This window comes from Scomber scombrus, chromosome 10 (genome assembly GCF_963691925.1).
Source record: "Scomber scombrus chromosome 10, fScoSco1.1, whole genome shotgun sequence".
Lineage (NCBI taxonomy): Eukaryota > Metazoa > Chordata > Actinopteri > Scombriformes > Scombridae > Scomber > Scomber scombrus.
The window spans coordinates 32,323,039-32,342,847 of NC_084979.1; the positions used below are offsets into that span (position 1 = coordinate 32,323,039).

The 19,809-nt window shown below is 44.3% G+C and overlaps 1 protein-coding gene across 1 annotated transcript in view; it reads left to right on the forward strand.

Annotated features, from left to right (window-relative positions):
* Positions 1–17,653, forward strand: part of LOC133987975 (myosin-7B-like) — a 41,283-nt gene extending 23,630 nt beyond the window's left edge. The window contains 17 exon segments of the mRNA XM_062427475.1: positions 6,929–7,086; positions 8,346–8,577; positions 8,920–9,046; positions 9,216–9,334; positions 10,265–10,461; positions 11,438–11,621; positions 11,713–11,878; positions 12,700–12,824; positions 12,905–13,020; positions 13,584–13,770; positions 14,777–14,986; positions 15,269–15,394; positions 15,509–15,599; positions 15,672–15,751; positions 16,196–16,300; positions 16,382–16,477; positions 17,370–17,653. Coding sequence (XP_062283459.1) covers positions 6,929–7,086; positions 8,346–8,577; positions 8,920–9,046; positions 9,216–9,334; positions 10,265–10,461; positions 11,438–11,621; positions 11,713–11,878; positions 12,700–12,824; positions 12,905–13,020; positions 13,584–13,770; positions 14,777–14,986; positions 15,269–15,394; positions 15,509–15,599; positions 15,672–15,751; positions 16,196–16,300; positions 16,382–16,477; positions 17,370–17,540 — 2,490 coding nt within the window. The 3' untranslated portion in view covers positions 17,541–17,653.
* Positions 17,654–19,809: the final 2,156 nt, after the last annotated feature.

Genomic DNA, 19,809 nt, shown 5'->3' on the forward strand with positions numbered 1-19,809 from the left:
GGAAGAGAAGCCCCGTGTGGTCTGATCTGTCTTCCTTGTCTCAGGAGGCTTTGATGGTGATCCAGTTCAACCTCAGGGCGTTCTTCTCGGTGCGGAGGTGGATGTGGATGATGTTGTTCTACAAGCTCCGCCCCCTGCTGAGGAGCGCCCAGGTGGAGCAGGAGCTGGCTGCTCTGAGGGAGGACTACAAAAAACTGAAAGAAGCGTTTGACAGGTCTGGTTTTATATATCAGGTTAGACAGTAAAGGAGTAAGGAGGGAGGGAGGGAGGGAGGAGGGAGGGATCTGATCTCACAGGTCTGATGCTGCTCCTCCTTCAGGTCGGAGATGAGGCGCTGGGATGAGGAAGGGAGGAAGGGAGGAAAGGAGGAGGGAGGGAGGAAGGAAGGAAGGAAGGAAATGAGTAAGGAGGGAGGGAGGTAGGAAAGGAGGAGGGAGGGAGGAAGGAAGGGAGGAGGGAGGGAGGAAGGAAGGAAGGAAGGAAAGGAGTAAGGAGGGAGGGAGGAAGAAGGACAGGAGGAAGGGATGAGGAAGGAGGAAGGAAAGGAGTAAGGAGGGAGGGAGGAAGGAAGGAAGGAAAGGAGTAATGAGGGAGGGAGGGAGGAAGGAAGGAAAGGAGTAAGGAGGGAGGGAGGAAGGAAGGAAAGGAGGAGGGAGGGAGGAAGGAATGAAAGGAGTAAGAAGGAAGGGAGGGAGGGAGGAAGGAAAGGAGTAAGAAGGAAGGAAGGAAAGGAGTAAGAAGGAAGGAAGGAGGGAGGGAGGGAGGGAGGGAGGGAGGAAGGAAAGGAGTAAGAAGGAAGGAAGGAGTAAGGAGGGAGGGAGGGATGTGATCTCATAGGTCTGCTGCTCCTTCAGGTCGGAGATGAAGCGCTGCGAGGCGGAGGGGAAGCAGGTGGTTCTGGTTCAGGAGAAAAACGACCTGGCTCTGCAGGTTCAAGCTGTAAGTCAAACTGGAGCTTAAAGGAACAGTCACACATGTTGGGAAATAACACGTCTGATAATTCAAAAGTACGACACCAACAGCAGCAATCACAGCTTTTCGTCTTTAAGTTAACATTTGTGTCGTCCTCATCGTGTCAAATGGACCCCCTCTGTTTTGACTGTTCCTTCTTCCTTTCATCTGTCCTTCCTCCCTCCCTCCTTCTCTCTTTCTTTCCTTCCTCTCTTTCCTCCCTTCCTTCTTTCCTTCCTCCATCCCCCTTTCCTTCCCTCCTTCTTTCCTTCCCTCCTTCTTTCCTTCCTCCTTCCACCATTCGTTCCTCCTTCTTTCCTTCCCTCCTTCCTTACCGTCCTCCCTTCTTCCTTCCTTCCTTTCCTTCCTCCCTTCCTTCTTTCCTCCCCGCTTCCTTCTTTCCTCTGTCGTTCTTTTTCTTCCTTCCTCCCTTCCTCTTTTCCTTTCTCCCTCAATCCTTCTTTCCTCCCTCTCTCCTACCTTCCTTCCTTCCTTCCTTCTTTCCTCCGTCCTTCCTTCTTTCTTTCCTCCCTTCCTTCCTCCCTCCTTTCCTTCCTTCCCTCCTCCCTTCCATCCTTCCTTCATTCCTCCTTTCCTTCCTTCTTCCTCCCTCCTTTCATTCCCTCCTCCTTCCATCTTCCTTCCTCCCTCCCTCCTTTCCTTCCTTCCTTCCTCCTTTCCTTCCTTCTTCCTTTCCTCCCTTCCTTCCTTGACTTGAGGACAACAGAAGGGTTAAAAATGAATGATAATATGTCAGCAGTGTCGCCAGAATGACAGAAACCTTTATGTCACATTGTGTCTTGTTGCGTCCTCATGGTTCTTTCCTCCTCCTTCCTTCCTTCCTTCCTTCCTTCCTTCCTTCCTTCCTTCCTTCCTTCCTTCCCACGGTTCAGGAGCAGGACAACCTGATGGACGCAGAGGACCGCTGCAACCAGCTGATTCAGTCCAAGATCTCGCTGGAGTCGAAGCTGAAGGACATGGGCGAGCGCCTGGAGGATGAGGAGGAGATGAGCGCCACGATGACGTCTAAGAAGCGTCAGCTGGAGGAGGAAGTGGTGTCGCTGAAGAGAGACGTAGACGACCTGGAGATGACGCTCGCTAAAGTAGAGAGAGAGCGACACGGAGTGGAGAACAAGGTGAGACATTAATAAACCAACTTATCTGTTTTAATAAAGGTTTTTAATTAGAATAAAACCTACACATTTTATATTTTATTTTATTTATATTTTATTTTCTATCTTTTAATATTAGTAAATGTCTTATCTGTTGTGCACTTAAATGTTTACTGTTTAGTGTTAGGAAATGTCATGTCTTATCTGTTTTCACCTCGGGATAGTGAGAAACGTCTTCTCGATTCCTTTGTATGTCTGGTACGTGTGAAGAAATTGACATAAAGCTGACTTTACGGCGGCTGTGGCTCAGGAGGTAGAGCGGTCGTCCACCAATTGGAAGATTGGCGGTTCGATTCCCGGCTCCTCCAGTCTACATGTCCATGTGTCCTTGGGCAAGACACTTAAACCCCTAATTGCTCCCGTTGCTGTGCCAACGGTGTATGAATGTGTATGAATGATTAGCTTCCCCTGATGTGCAGGTTGGCACCCTGCGTGGTAGCTCCTGCCATCAGTGTATGAATGTGTGTGAATGGGTGAATGAGTTGTAGTGTAAAGCGCTTTGAGTGGTCGAAAAGACTAGAAAGGCGCTATATAAGTACAGTCCCATTTACCATTTACTTTGACTTTTGACTTTGACTTTGACATGCTAATAGACAATACGGGTCTAAAATTCAGCCGACTAATGAAGAGGAAAATAATCAGGGAATAAAAACCAAATAAATAGAATAGAATATCCTTTATTGTCATTGTACAACAGGTGTCACAATGAGATTGGTACGGGGTCTCTTTCCCGTTCAATAAAAGTCAATATAAATATGATACATAAAAACAATGAAATACTTTAAAAGCTATTTACACACACACACAATCACACATACACAGGTCTATTGCACATATTGCACTTATGCCTATGTAACCTGAGGTAGGTGTTGAATACTGTACTGTATACAAGGTGTTGAGTAGAGGTGCTGGGGGGTGGGGGTGGGGGTGGGGGTGGGTGGTTAACTGTTCAGGAGCCTGATGGCCCAGGGATAGAAAGTGTTTCTGAGCCGGTTTGTTCGGCTCTTCAGGACCCTGTATCTTCTGCCAGAAGGCAGAAGTTTGAAGAGGCCTTGGCCGGGGTGAGATGGGTCAGACAGGATCGTCCTTGCACTGTTTAGCCCCCGAGAGTCTGCAATGTCCTCCAGGGAGGGCAGGGGGCAGCCAATGATTTTTTGTGCCGTCTTGATGACCCCCTGCAGGGCTTTTCTGTCCTTGGCTGTGCAGCCGGCACCGTGATGCAGTACACCAGCACGCTTTCTATCGTGGAGCGATAGAAGGTCTGCAGCAGCTTTGCCTCCAGGTGGCATTTTTTCAGTAGTCTTAAAAAGTGCAGTCTCTGCTGAGCCTTGCCCACAACAGCTGAGGTGTTGGTGTGCCATGTTAGGTCGTCAGCCACACGCACACCGAGAAACCTGAAAGAAGAGACTCTCTCCACACAGACACTGTCTATCTGTAGTGGGGTGGGGTCCACTCTCTTCCTCCTCCAGTCTATCACCATCTCCTTGGTTTTGCGTGTTCAGCAACAGGTTGTTTGCTGAACACCAGGCTACGAGCCTCTGGACCTCCTCCCTGTATGCTGTTTCGTCGCCTTCACAGATGAGACCCACCACTGTAGTGTCGTCTGCGAAACAACCTGTTGCTGAACACTAGCAAAACCAAGGAGATGGTGATAGACTGGAGGAGGAAGAGAGTGGACCCCACCCCACTACAGATAGACAGTGTCTGTGTGGAGAGAGTCTCTTCTTTGGATAGTCCAAGTAGTGCAGGTTAATGAAACTTATAAATATTCCAGACCAAGATGCTTTTCAAGAAAGTCCAAATCTTAGTAATACAAAGAGCGTTTGTGTTGTTAAAATAATATGTAATCTTGAATATATGTTGTTGGCTTCAGTCTGATGAGTTTTCTGTGTGCAGGTGAAGAATTTGTCCCATGAGATGTCGGTCCTGGATGAATCCATCGCAGCTCTGGGCAAAGAGAAAGTCGCTCTGCAGGAAGCTCATCAGCAGGCTCTAAACGATCTCCAGGCTCACGAGGACAAAGTCAACATGCTCGCTAAGACCAAAACCAGACTGGAGCAGCAAGTAGACGATGTAAGAAAAGATCAGTCGACACATGAAAATACTCTGATGGTCATTTGGGTCTGATACACAGTTCAGTTCCTACAAAATGTGTGAATAAAGGTCAATGAAGGACAGGAGGAAGGGATGAGGAAGGGAGGAAACAAGGAAGGAAGTAAGGAGAGAAGGAAGGAAGGAAGGAAGGAAAGGAGCAAGGAAGGAAGGAAGGGAGTAAGGAGGGAGGGAGGATGGAAGGAAGGATGGAAAGAAGTGAGGAAAGAAGTATGGAAGGAGGAGGGAGCAAAGAAAGAGGGAAGGAGGCATTAAAACATTTGTAATAGAAACTCAAGAAAGCAGAACCTAACATTAACAGCAGCCTCTCAGGTTGACGTATGTTTACTAACCTCCCCTCCTCCTCTTCTTCCTCCTCCTCTTCTTCCTCCTCTTCTTCCTCCTCCTCTTCTTCCTCCTCTTCTTCCTCCTCCTCTTCTTCCTCCTCTTCTTCTTCCTATTCCTCCTCCTCTTCCTCCCTGCAGCTGGAAAGCTCCCTGGAGCTGGAGAAGAAGGTCCGGGTTGAGCTGGAACGAACCAAACGGAAGCTGGAGGGGGATCTGAAGCTGTCGGTGGACTCGGTGAAGGATCTGGAGAACCAGAGAGAGGAGCTGGAGGAGCGGCTGAAGAAGTACGAAAAACTTTATTATTCATCTTTAAACCTTTCAGACCTGATTTATTGAGTTGAGCCAGAAGGAGAAGAGACTCATTTAATAATGATGATATAAAAATAAACAGATTTGCACCATTTTTGACCAAAAGTAAGACTGAATGCTCCTGAAAATGTCAAATGGTGTAATCACAAAAGAATGATAAATATTACATATTTGATCACCTACAGTGTATTTAAGTGGACTTATACTAATAATGACTTCATTTAACCTTTGTGTCGTCCTCCCGGGTCAAATTAACCCCGTCTGTTTTGACTGTTCCTTCTTTCCTTCCTTCCTTCCTTCCTTCTCGCTTTCTTTCCTTCCTCTCTCGTTCCTCCCTTCCTTATTTCCTTGCTCCATCCCCTTTCTTCCTTCCTTATGTCCTTCTTCCCTCCCTCCTTCTATCTTTCTTTCCTCCCCCTACCTTCCTCCCTTCCCATGTCCTTCTTTCCTTCCTTCCTCTTTTCCTTTCTCCCTTTCCTCCCCCCTACCTTCCTCCCTTCCCCTGTCCTTCTTTCCTTCCTTCCTCCCTTCCTCTTTTCCTTTCTCCCTCCCACCTTCCCTCCTTCCTTCTTTCCTCCCTTCCACTTTTCCTTCCTTCTTCCTCCCTCCTTTCCTTCCTTCTTTCCTTCCTCCCTCCCTCCCTCCCTTCCTCCCTTCTTCCTCCCTTCCTTCCTTGACTCGAGGACAACAGGAGGGTTAAAAACATCAAATAAAAAGATGATGCATTTGGTTCATATTGAGACGGACATATCCTCAAAACAACCATTTCTTTTAAATAAGTTTTGACTAAAAACAAAAACATAGTGCTGCATTGCTATAAGTGGATTATATTTATTCCACCTTTTAGTTCACACTTATTTTCCTGTGTATATAATACTGGTTACACCAATTGACACTGGGCTGCATCACGTCATTGACCATTACACAAAATATGCATTACCTGTATGTTTGTGAAAGACGGTGAGCTGTGATTGGTCGAGGGCCAACGTGTCCCTGCCGAATCACAGCAAGGATTATTAATAATAATAATGAGTGAAGCATGCAGCATGAAAACAATCACTCTCTCACCTGTTCCTGCTCTACTGTAACTGTTGATTCTTTCTCTCTTCAAACCTTCCTAAAGGAAAGACTTCGACTTGGCTCAGCTTCAGTCTAAAGTTGAGGACGAGCAGAGTTTGGCCGCTCAGCATCAGAAGAAGATCAAAGAGCGTCAGGTTGGTTTAACCTTCGTGTCAAATTGACCCCGTCTGTTTTGACTGTTCCTTCTTTCCTTCCTAACGTCCTCACTTCCTTCTTTCTTTCCTCTCTTCCTTCCTTCTCTCTTTCTTTCCTCCCTCTCTCTTTCCTCCCTTCCTACTTTCCTTCCTCCATCCCTCCCTCCTTCCTTCTTTCCTCTGTCCTTCCTTCCTTCCTTCTTTTTCTTTCCTTCCTCCCTTCCTTCCTTTCCTCCCTTCCTTCCTCCCTCCTTTCCTTCCTTCCTCCATCCCTCCCTCCCTCCTTTCCTTCCTTCTTCCTCCCTTCCTTCCTACGTTCCTTCCTCCATCCTCCTTCTTCCCTCCCTTCTTCTTTCCTTCCCTCTTTCCTCTGTCCTTCTTTCCTTTTTTCCTCCTTTCCTCTTTTCATTTCTCCCTCCCTCCCTCCTTCCTTCCTTCCTTCCTTCTCTCCTTCCTTCCTTCCTTCCTTTCCTCCCTTCCTTCCTTCCTTCCTTTCCTCCCTTCCTTCCTCTCTCCGTTCCTTCCTCCCTCCCTCCCTCCTTTCCTTCCTTCTTCCTCCCTCCTTTCCTTCCCTCTTTCCTCCCTTCCATCCTTCCTTCCCCCCTCCCTTCCTTCCGTCTTCCTCCCTTCCTTCCTCCTTTCCTCCTTCCTTTCCTTCCTTCTTCCTTTCCATCCTTCCTTCTTCCTCCCTTCCTTCCTCCTTTCCTTCCTTCTTCCTCCCTTCCTTCCTACGTTCCTTCCGTCTTCCTCCCCTCCTTCCTCCCTTCCTACGTTCCTCCCTTCCTTCCTCCTTCCTTGACTTGAGAACAACAGGATGTAAGTGTAACCGTGATCGTTTCCTCAGACTCGTGTGGAGGAGCTGGAGGAAGCGTTGGAGGCAGAGCGGACGTGGCGCTCCAAAGCCGAGCGTCAGAGGAACGATATCGCCCGAGAGCTGGAGGAGCTGGGAGAGAAACTGGAGGAAGCCGGAGGAGCCTCGGCTGCTCACATCGCCCTCAACAGGTCAGAAACTGTCACAACACATCAACCAAATGTGGCTCCATTTAACCCTCCTGTTGTCCTCGAGTCAAGGGAGGAAGGGAGGAAGGGAGGAAGAAGGAAGGAAAGGAGGGAGGGAGGAAAGAAGGAAGGAGCGAGGAAAGAAGGAAGGAAGGATGGAGGAAAGAAGGAAGGAGGGAGAAAGGAAAAGATGAAGGGGGGAAGGTAGGGGGGAGGAAAGAAAGAGAGAAGGAGGGAGGGAGGAAAGAAGGAAGGAAAGAAGGAGAGAGGGAGGAAAGAAGGACAAAAGGAAGGAAGGAAGGAAGGAGAGGAAGAAGGACGGAAGGAAGGCAGGAAAGAAGGAAGGAAGGGAGGAAAGAAGGAACAGTCAAAACAGACGGGGTCAATTTGACCCGGGAGGACGACAGGAAGGTTAAAAGGGAAATAAACAGGCTTTCCAACCGTATAAGATATATTGCCAAGAAGAAATACAAATGTCCTTACTTGTTGTGCTATGTTTCGTTTGCTTTTTCTTTCTTTTTTTAATAATACCCAATACAGCTCTGCTCTGTTCGGATCTCACCACTTTTTGTACTAAAGTTGAACCTCTATGACAAAATAATCAGTTAAAGCTTCATTGATGGCAGAAGAATTCATAATAAGTGGATTAAGTTAAAGAATGACAGGTTTAGAGGTTCTTCAACTTCATACCAGGCGGGGAGTTCCGGTCCTCTGAAATGAGGCCAACGCGGAAGTAACTTAAAACTGCATTCTATCAAAAGGCCACCAGGGGGCGACCGTTTTGGTGTCAAAAGGACTTCCGTCTCTATACAATTCAATGGAGAATTCACCAACTTCTCTCTTGATTTCTAACCTCAGTAAACGTTTTCAAAATGTGTTTATGGTCTCAATCGCTAGTTTAAAGCCTTCTTCAATGCAGTATGATGCTCATTTGGGACATTTTGGCCTCCCTGATTTTATATGTGACGATAAAGCAGGGTATGCATTAGGGCGTGGCTACGTCGTGATTGTTCAAGATGGCGCTGCTCAGATCCGATACTATTGGCCTCCGAGCAGCAGTCCACAAACCAATGGGTGACGTCACGGATGTTACGTCCATTTCTTATATACAGTCTATGGTTCAAACGGCTAAAAATATGTATGAAAATAAAGTCATTAATTTATTTATACCACTGCAGCAAATCACACATTATCATAACATTGGTTATCTGTCTGAAGGTCTTTATCAACTCCAAACTGTAACTTAACATGATGTCAAACAGGAAGCGTGAGGCCGACTTCCTGAAGATGCGGCGGGAGCTGGAGGAGGCGGGGCTTCACCACGAGGGGACGGCCGCCACTCTGAGGAAGAAGCACTCGGACATGGTGACCGAGCTCAGCGAGCAGATCGACGCTCTGCAGCGAGCCAAGCAGAAGCTGGAGAAGGAGAAGGCCGAGTTCATGCTGGAGGCCGAAGACCTGGCCGCTAACGTGGAGCAGCTCTCCAGAGCCAAGGTGGAAAACATACATTAATAATAATAATAATAATAATAATATAATAAAATAAAATAAATAAAATGTTCACATGTTCACATCTGTGTGTGTGTGTGTGTGTGTGTGTGTGTGTGTGTGTGTGTGTGTGTGTGTGTGTGTGTGTGCGTGTGTGTGTGTGCGTGTGTGTGTGTGCGTGTGTGTGTGTGTGTGTGTGTGTGTTTGTGCGTGCGTACGTGAATGTGTGTGTGTGTATGCTTGTGTGTGTGTGTGTGTGTGCGTGCGTGCGTGCATGCTTGTGTGTGCGTGCATGCTTGTGTGTGCGTGCGTGTGTGTGTGCGTGCGCGTGTGCGTGTGTGTGTGCAGGGTGCTGTGGAGAAGATGTGCAGGGTTTATGAGGACCAGCTCACTGAAAGCAGGATCAGAGCGGACGAGCTGCAGAAACAACTGACCGAAATGTCTGCTCTGAAAGCACGAACGCTCACAGAGACTGGTACAATATATTATAATAATAATAATAATAATAATATCACATGTTACAAAGAGCCTTTTTTAATGGGGAATTACAATAATCAATATGTTAGAAGATAAAGCATCAATCTCTTAATCTGACACGTGTAAAGATGAATCTTAAATAAGGGAAACTGCTTCGTCTCTTCCAGCCGAGTACAGCCGGCGTCTGGAGGAGCGGGACGTTCTGAACGCTCAGCTGCAGCGCTCCAAGACCGGACTCGTGCAGAACATCGAAGATCTGAAGAGGCAGCTGGAGGAAGACGGCAAAGTAACGTTAATACAACGCTGACACAACATCTCAATACAGAACGAGTGCAGAGGGAAATATTGTACTTTACTGTAGTACAGTTTGAGGTACTAGTACTTTACTGTAGTACAGTTTGAGGTACTAGTACTTTACCGTAGTACAGTTTGAGGTACTAGTACTTTACTGTAGTACAGTTTGAGGTACTTGTACTTTACCGTAGTACAGTTTGAGGTACTTGTACTTTACTGTAGTACAGTTTGAGGTACTTGTACTTTACCGTAGTACAGTTTGAGGTATTTGTACTTTACTGTAGTACAGTTTGAGGTACTTGTACTTTACTGTAGTATTTCCATGTGATGCTACTTTCTACATCTCAGAGGGAAATATTGTACTTTCTACTCCACTACATTTATTTGACAGCTTTAGTTACTTTTCAGATGCAGATTTGACACAATGGATAATATAACAAGCTTTATAAATACAACACATTGTTAAAGATGAAACCAAACAGCAGTGTGTAGTCGGCTCACATTTCAGATGTCTATGAGTTGTTAACAGCTCCACCAAATACTGATTTTTCCCTCTAAACTTCTCACATGGTTTCATTTCAATAAATGTTCAAATGATCCAATATTTCAGCAAAAATCAAAGATTAGAGAAAAAGTCCAAAAACTGAAAACACATTTGTGTATCAGAACTTAGTTTTTTCTTCTTTCCTCTCCCATTAATCATCTCACCACCCCTCACATTCTTAAATATTCACATTTAAGAAGCTGAAATCAGAGACTTTGGTCTTTCTTTTTTCTTAAAGTGACTTAAAATGATTAATCGGTTACTAAAATAATATAATAGTTTGTAGCTAATTGCTTTATCGACCTCAAAAATGCTTTAAAAACAAATATATATGTGTGTGTGTGTGTGTGTGTGTGTGTGTGTGTGTGTGTGTGTCAGGCCCGGGTGGCGTTGGCTCACGCTGTGCAGGCGTCCCGTTATGATCGCGGCCTGCTGAGCGAGCAGCTGGAGGAGGAGCAGGAGGCCAAAGCTGAACTGCAGAGGGCGCTGTCCGCCGCTAACAGCCAGCTGGCTCAGTGGAGGACGAAGTACGAGACCGACGCCGTGCTGCGCATCGAGGAGCTCGAAGACGCCAAGTAAGAGACTCTGATGATACACACATATTAAAAGTGTTTATGGGTAAGATGGGCGTCATGTGATGTCTGTAACATTATATAAACATGATGTAAGGCTGCAACTAACCATTATTTTCATTATTAATTAATCTGTCTATTATTCTCTTGATTATTTGTTTGGTCCTTAAAATGTCAGAAAATTGTAAAACATAATCAGTGTTTCTAAAAGTATCTGGATATTTATGCTTTTAGTTTGTTATGAGAACTTAAATTGTTAATTTATTTTACTTTGTCATGTTTAAAAGTCTCTGCTACTGACTTAAGTTTGGTTATGAAGAAATGTAATTCATGTTTTAAAAAGGGACAAAATAAGCTCCGGCTTAAGTCTACACCTTTTTTTTGGAAGAGAGATTAATTAATTTGTAAGAGAAACATAAAGGGATGAGGAAAGAATGATGATATATTAAGTGTTTTGTTTATTATATGTATCTTATCATTTTTCTCTTGTTTTTGTTATTGTTTATTTTGTTTTGTGTGCATGAACATCTGTACAAGAAATTATTGTTAATTTATGTTGTAAACCTAACCTAAAAGTCCAAGATGACATCCTTAAATGCTTCAAAGATATTCAGTTTATTTTATAAAGACTAAAGACAGAGAATATTCACATTTAAGAAGCTGAATCACAGAGTTTGAACTTTTTTCTTTTAACAATAATAATGATTTAAAATAATAATAATAATAACTGTATTTGTATGGCACAGATCAAAGTGTTTTACAATAAAATAACTTATATATATAAGTGCTTCACATTAAAAGGAACCTAAAAGAAGTTAAAAACAGTATTAGAAAAGAAATAGAAAGATTAATGAATATAAGATGGAAAATAAAAATGGTAGTAATGTCCCTTCATAACTTAACTTCAACCCAAAGTCTCTTCTGGTTAACAGTTGGAGGTTTGTGTTCTGTCTCTACACGCTGACGCTGCTGTTTGTAGGAAGAAGTTGGTGGTTAAACTGCAGAGCGTTGAGGAAACTGTGGAGGCGACTCAGGCCAAATGTTCCTCGCTGGAGAAAACCAAACAGCGTCTGCAGACTGAGATCGAGGATCTGATGGTGGAACTGGAGCGCTCCAACGCTGCGGCGCTGGCTCTGGATAAGAGGCAACGCAGCTTCGATAAGGTCAGTTAGTCTCAGTGTGCGAGACCCCTGAACAGAAACCCGGTCAGAGACTCACTCACCGTCTGTGTGTGCTTTGGTTTGTTTGACGCAGCTGTTGAGCGAGTGGAAGCTGAAGTTTGAGGACAGTCAATCAGATCTGGAGGCGACGCAGAGAGAGTCTCGCAGTCTGAGCACCGAGCTCTTCAAACTGAAGAACCTCTATGAAGAAGCTCTGGACCACCTGGAGACGGTCAACAGAGAAAACAAGAACCTTCAAGGTGCTGATAGTTAGTGTTGTTTTTGGCGGCCTGTTTTAATTTTAGTCTTAGTCTAGTCTTTGTGTCATTTTAGTTTTTTATTAGTTTTAGTCACGTTCATACTCTTTTTAGTCTAGTCAAGTTTCAGTCGACTAAAAGTCTGAGCATTTTAATCCAAATGATCTGTGACTATTTTATTCTAGTTTTAGTCAATGAAAATTGTATTTTAGTGTCTTTTTATGCAATTCTATTTAACCCAGTCAATATAGTATAAGTACCTAGTAGTATAGACCAAACCAACATTTTCTTTTAGCCATAAACCCATTTCACAATTCAAACAAGGTTGTCTTATTATTATATTATTGTTACCTTATAGACTCAAGAATAACCGCGGCTGGCCGGCCATCGGCCCCGTTCTCTGTGTCAGTAGTCTGTCGTTAACACTAACCTACCGCAGCTGCATCTTCTAAATAATGCTGCGAGTGGGGATTGAGGAAGTGACGTCGAAGTGAGACAGGAAACAGAAATAATAGAAACAACGCGACTAAACGAGATGAAATAACGTTATAACATTTCGTCTCCTCTCGTTTTAGTCAACGAAAATGAAAAGACATTTTAGCAGAGTTTTTATTTTGTAAACCACATTTAGTCTTGTTTTTATTCGTCAACAATATTGCATTATATATTTAATTATAGTTATCGTCACATGACCAGCATTTACGTTGCGTCTCGTCTCGTTTTCGTCACGTGATAAAGGTTCATTGACACTACTGATAGTTCACAGTGTGACTACAGGACACAGCTGCCGATTGGCTGACTGGTTGTTTGACGTTTGATTCCAGAGGAGATCGTGGACCTGACGGAGCAGATCAGTCTCGAAGGGAAGACCATCCATGAGCTGGAGAGGATAAAGAAGATCCTGGACATGGAGAAGAGTGACATCAGAGCTGCTCTGGAGGAGGCCGAGGTAACTGCTTACCTGCTGTAGATACCTGCTGGGTTTGTAATCAAACTGCACACCAACCTGCTGACTCTCCCCCCAACCAGGGAACGCTGGAGCACGAGGAGAGTAAGACCTTAAGATTTCAGATGGAGCTGCAGCAGATACGGATGGAGATCGACCGCAAGATCGCTGAGAAAGATGAAGAGATCGACATCCTCAGGTACCAAATATATATTATATACACATATACCAGCAAACTACACCTGCTGATTAGTTTATAATTGCTGATTATCTTCCTGTTAAAAGGGAGTTTTTCTTTGCTACTGTCGCCAAGTGCTGCTCATGGAGAAATGTTGGGTCTCTTAATTTCAATTTAAAGAGTACCCCTCCCAATCATGTGGGAATGTTGGGGCTCTCTAAATTAAATTAAAGAGTTGGGTTTAGACCCGCTCTATGTGTAAAGTGCCTTGAGATGACTTTTGTTGTAATTTGGTGCTATATAAATAAAGATTGATTAATTGATTTTTCTCAATTAAAATTACAGTTTCAAATGTGATGTATTGTCCAAAATCCAAATATTTAGTTTACTCTGACGTATGACAAAGAAAATATTAAATCATCACATTTGAACAGCTGAAAACTGATTTTTGGGGCATTTTTGCTTAAAAAAGTGAGTGAAATTCAAAAATCAAAATATATTTAAAGATAATCGTAGCAACATAATTAATTCAACACCCAATATACAGAATATGATATAGTGTTAATACCGGTGCCGTCCACCAGGCGGAGCCACCAGCGCTCTCTGGAGACCATGCAGGCCAATTTGGAGGCAGAAGTCCGCAGTCGCAGCGAGGCGGTTCGTCTGAGGAAGAAGATGGAGTCTGACCTGAATGAGATGGAGATTCAGCTGTCATACTCCAACAAACAGGCGGCCGAGAGCCAGAGGATCATCAGACACCTGCAGACACAGGTGAGGTGTTGACCCACTCAAACATGGAGGGGTGGGTTCAGGGTAGTTGCAGAAAGAGACCATGACTTTGTTTTAAGATTAAACATCACCCATAAACAGAGCAGAATGGGTCGCTTTATCTGGAGAATCTAATGAAATCTATGAAATATCAGGAATGTTCATTGTTCATGTTCATGTTACATTAAAACCAGAGATTTACAAAGAGTTTGTGACGTTAGGGGTGTTTGTACAACTGAGAATAAAGTCATACATTTAAGAGAAAAAAACTTGGATATTCTCTGATATTATAAAGTTTCAAATTTGCGAGAAAAAAACTATGAGTCGTCGCTTGTCCTGCTTTATGCTGCCGTGGAAGAAAAGATCAAACTGTACTTTTCAGTTGTGTTTAACAATAAGGAGAAACTTGTTATCTCAGCTCAGAACAGGCGGGGAGCTCCAGTCCTCTGAAATGCAGCACAGAAGTAACTTAAAACTGCATTCTATCAAAAGGCCACCAGGGGGCGACCGTTTTGGTGTCAAAAGGACTTCCGTCTCTATACAAGTCAATGGAGAATTCACCAACTTCTCACTTGATTTCTAACCTCAGTAAACGTTTTCAAAATGTGTTTATGGTCTCAATCGCTAGTTTAAAGCCTTCTTCAATGCAGTATGATGTTCATTTGGGACATTTTGGCCTCCCTGATTTTATATGTGACGATAAAGCAGGGTATGCATTAGGGCGTGGCTACGTCGTGATTGACAGGTTGATTGGTTCACAGGTTCAGGAGGGCGCCTCATGCTCCTCCTGATGCCCATATAAGTAGAATCTGTGTTTTTATTTTTCCCAGCATGCACCTGAAATTTTCAAGATGGCGCTGCTCAGATCCGATACTATTGGCTTCCGAGCAGCAGTCCACAAACCAATGGGTGACGTCACGGCTCAGAATCACCAGATCATCCTCAGCATCCAGACTTTAAAAACGAGAATAAAGTCAGAGAGGTGTAAACATGTTGTGTCCTGTTGCAGGTGAAAGAGCAGCAGGTGGACCTGGAAGATAAGGTGGAGTTGACCAATCAGCTGCGAGAACAGATCGTCCTGGTCGAGCGACGCTGTTCGCTGTTGGCGGCTGAAGAGCAGGAGCTCCGTGAAGTCCTGGAACAGAGCGACTGCAACCGCAGGATGGCCGAAAATGAGCTGGTGGAGGTCGCAGAAAGGGTTAATCTGCTCAACACACAGGTACACACTCACACTGAGCCACTGCAGCATGATGATCAACTGGAATCTATAATATTTAATCTATAATCAATAATCTGTCATCTATAATATATAATATGAAATATCTGCAATTTATAATATGTAATCTATAATCTGACAGATCTGTTTATAATTAGTTTGACTGATAGATTGTTTGATTGATTGACTGACTGACTGACTGACTGACTGACTGACTGACTGACTGACTGACTGACTGACTGACTGACTGACTGACTGATTGATTGCTTCCTTCCTGTGTGGCAGAACGTTGGTCTTTTGAACCAAAAGAGGAAGTTGGAGGCGGATCTTTCTCTGCTGACCGGAGAGGTGGACGAAGCCGTGCAGGAGAGTCACAGCGCTGAGGAGAAAGCCAAGAAGGCCATCACTGATGTGAGTCCTGAACTCTGACCTCTGACCTCTGAACCCTGTTTTCTGTTACTTTCTGCAAACAAGGAGATTCTTTTGTCTTAGAGGTTAGTTGTGTGTGTGTGTGTGTGTCACCAGGCGTCTCTCATGGCGGAGGAGCTGAAGAAAGAGCAGGACAGCAGCACCATGTTGGAGAGGATGAAGAAGAACATGGAGTTCACAGTGAAAGGTGATTGGCTCATCATTGATGATGAATGAATGAATGATGTGAGCTGCTGCTGACGGTGAGCGTCTCTAACAGAGCTGCAGGTCAAACTGGATGAAACGGAGCAGATGGCGCTGAAGGGAGGAAAGAAACAGCTTCATAAACTGGAGACCACGGTGAGTCAGAGACTCTGGAGGATTTAAATAAGGTCATTTTACATTAGATTTGTACTTTATTCATTACAGCATCACAACAGAGAAAAGACAAAAGCTGCACTGAACAATCGTCTAGGCATTTCCAACACTAGAGAGGAAAAAAACAGACTAAAACTGTTAAAGAAACTACTACTAATATACAGTGTTTGAATCCCTACATCCTTTTTTCATTGCAGAAGTTGGTAAAATGACATATTGTTCTTCTCCCTCATTTTAAAGTCCAGAATCCAGAATCTGGACAGTCTCCTACACTGATAAATACACTCTCTTAGTACAATGAAAGGAGACATCTTCATTAAACTTCTGATTTTTGACAGATAGATAAACATGATGACAGACAACTAACCTGAGTTCAGACAGGAAGTGAAGCTGTTTTAGGACTGGAGGAATACTGTGTGTTTGTAGGTAAGAAACCTGCAGACGGAGCTGATGGTGGAGCAGAAGAACAGCGAGGAGTATCAGAAAGGAGTCCGTCGCTACGAGCGGAGAGTCAAAGAGCTGACGTACCAGGTCTGATCACGTTTATCCCGATCATATGGGTTCCGTTGGTTCCACGTCTCATTTATCGGTTCTGTGTGTGTGTTCTCGCAGTCGGAGGAGGACAAGAAGACTCTGCTGAGGATGCAGGAGCTGATCGATAAGCTTCAGGCCAAAGTGAAAAGCTATAAGAGACAAGCTGAAAGCGCTGTGAGTTATTCTTTCTATTACTAGTTATTAGTTATCGGGGCAGCTGTGGATCAGGAGGCAGAGCGGTCGACCACCAATTGGAAGATTTGATTACCGGCTCCTCCAGTCCACACGTTGATGTGTCTTTGGGCAAGATACTTAACCCAAAGTTAAGCTTGCTCCCGTTGCTATGCCAACAGTGTATGAATGTGTATGAGTGGTTAGTCTCCTCCTGATTGGTACTCTGTGTGGTAGCTCCTGCCATCAGTGTATGAATGTGTGTGAATAGGTGAATGAGATGTAATGTAAAAAGCTTTGAGTGATCATAACGACTAGAAAAGGGCTATAAGTACAGTCCATTTACCATTTATATGATCACACTGCAAATATTACGACTAATATTATAAATAATCAAAAATAAGCCAGCAAGAGTTGTGCTGGGCAGGAATAAAGTGGTCACTGCTCTCCAGTAACTGTAGACCAGGGGTGTCAAACATATGGCACCTGCCCAGCCAAGGGGTCCAATCCGGCTCACTGGATAACTTTGCAAAGTATGAAAATCGTAATGATATTCTCCTTTATTGTCACTCACCATTCATTTCAAGAACGCCCAACTTGAGATAACTGACTTACGATGTGATTGGTAAGGGAGGAGGGAAGGAAGGATAGAAGGAACAGTCAAAACAGACGAGTTTGAATGAATTTCCACATTATATATTTTCTATCACATGACCTGTAGGGGGCTCTGTAGATGCTGCTTTTTTTGGTGGTATGTTTGGGTTAGGATGAATAAAACCTCACAAAGTTTGCATCAGAAGTCCAAAAGATCTCCCTTCTAACGGCGCCACCTGCTGTCTGATGCATTAAAGAAAAAGTTGTGTGAGCGACTGTTGTTGCTCCGTGTGTCCACCAGGAGGAGCAGGTGAGCTGCGGCTCGGTGCGCTTCAGGAAAATTCAACACGAGCTGGACGACGCCGAGGAGAGAGCCGACGTCGCCGAGTCAACCGTCACCAAGCTGCGCATCCGAACCCGTCAACAGACCAGCAAGGTTGCCATGGTGAGTCACGCTCACAATAATGAATAACATAATAATCAGTACATAGATTTATATTATCGGTGTAAGCAGTCATCTTCCATCGAATTCTGTATTCTGTGTTTACCTTCGTGTCTGTTTTGACTGTTCCTTCTTTCCTCCCTTCCTTCTCTCTTTCTTTCCTTCCTCTTTCCTCCCTTCCTTCTTTCCTTCCTCCATCCCCTTTTCTTCCTTCTTTCCTCCCTTCCTTCCTTCCTTCCGTCTGTCCTTCGTCCCTCCCTCCTTCTCTCTTTCTTTCCTTCCTCTCTCTTTCCTCCCTTCCTTCTTTCCTTCCTCCATCCCCTTTTATTCCTTCCTTCTGTCCTTCCTTCCTTCCTTCCTTTCCTTCCTCCCTTCCTTCCTCCCTCCCTCCCTCCCACCCTCCTTCTCTCTTTCTTTCTTCCCCCGTACCTTCTCTCCCATGTCCTTCTTTCCTTCCTTCCTCCCTTCCCCTTTTCCTTTCTCCCTCATCCTTCCTTCTTTCCTCCCTCTCTCCTACCTTCCTTCCTGCCTTCCTCCCTCCTACCTTCTTTTTTCCCTCCCTCCTACCTCCCTTCCTTCCTCCCTTTCCTTCCTTGACTCGAGGACAACAGGAGGGTTAACATTGATTTTCTGTTTGTGTTTCTGCAGATTGTTGAATGAAAATCTTCAAACATCGTCAGTGTGTCGGTTGGTTTGTGTGACGTTTCTCATGTTGGGCTGCTGTGTGTTTGTTTGGATCAAGGGGGGGGTAACGGAGGGGGTGGGGGGGGTGTTTACTCCTACTGCTGTAGTCAATATGCTTGTCAATATGCGTCTATATTTCTCCACTGTAAAACATCATGAACTGGTTTGATCTGCATTTCATGGTACTGTGGTTACAAGTGAGCAGCTGTGTAGAATCACAACATTTCTATCACATGTTATAACGTTACTGATTGGCAGTTATCAGTGATTATCAGCCTCATAGATATTGATTAGAAGGGACGTGCTACACCTGCTAAAGCTGCATATCAGTCCATTGGAATAAGACAGTGGCACCTACCTGTAGGTAATATACCACTATGTTACATTACTACAAAATAATGATGTTTTATGATGTGACGACTCGGTGGTTACAGTCTGGTTAGTGGCAGGAAAGTTAAAATGATCGTAGTTAAATGTGTTTAAACGGCAGTAAAATGCATCGACTATGTCCTAACCAGGTGGGGAGTTCTGGTCCTCTTAAATGAGGCCAACACGGAAGTAACTTAAAACTGCATTCTATCAAAAGGCCACCAGGGGGCGACCGTTTTGGTGTCAAAAGGACTTCCGTCTCTATACAAGTCAATGGAGAATTCACCAACTTCTCACTTGATTTCTAACCTCAGTAAACGTTTTCAAAATGTGTTTATGGTCTCAATCGCTAGTTTAAAGCCTTCTTCAATGCAGTATGATGTTCATTTGGGACATTTTGGCCTCCCTGATTTTATATGTGACGATAAAGCAGGGTATGCATTAGGGCGTGGCTACGTGGTGATTGACAGGTTGATTGGTTCACAGGTTCAGGAGGGCGCCTCATGCTCCTCCTGATGCCCATATAAGTAGAATCCCTGTTTTTATTTTTCCCAGCATGCACCTGAAATTTTCAAGATGGCGCTGCTCAGATCCGATACTATTGGCCTCCGAGCAGCATTCCACAAACCAATGAGTGGCGTCACAGATGTTACGTCCATTTCTTATAAACTATGGTCCTGACGGTATGACTTCCACCTCACCAACGCCACCTTTAGCCCGTATCTACGAGGCTGATGACGATCAATCAATCAACTGATCATTTTAGAGACAGTTGATCAGAAACAAAATTACTGCTTTTTTTTAATGTGTCACTTTTACTGAAAACTTTTTGGGTTTTATCTGAGAGCTTTTTTTTACTCAGCTTTTAACTGAGCCCATGGTCTTCATCAGTTGATATGTTTTGCTGTTGCCAACATGTGATCCAAGTATTGATCATGTGATGATGACTGAGCACGCTCCATTCACTGATGAAAACCTTGATGTGATAAAAAGCTCCTGAAAAAGCTTGAAAATGGACTTTGACTTAACCCTGCTGTTGTCCTCCCATTTCTTCTTTCTTCCCTCCCTCCTTTCCTTCCTTCTTCCATACTTCTTTCCTCTTTTCCTCCCTCCTTACTCCTTTCCTTCCTTCCTTCCTTCCTTTCTTTCTTTCCTTCCTCCCTTCCTTCCTCCTGTCCTTCCTTCCTCTTTCTTTCTTTCTTCCTTTCTTCCTTTCTTTCTTTCTTTCTTTCTTTCTTTCTTTCTT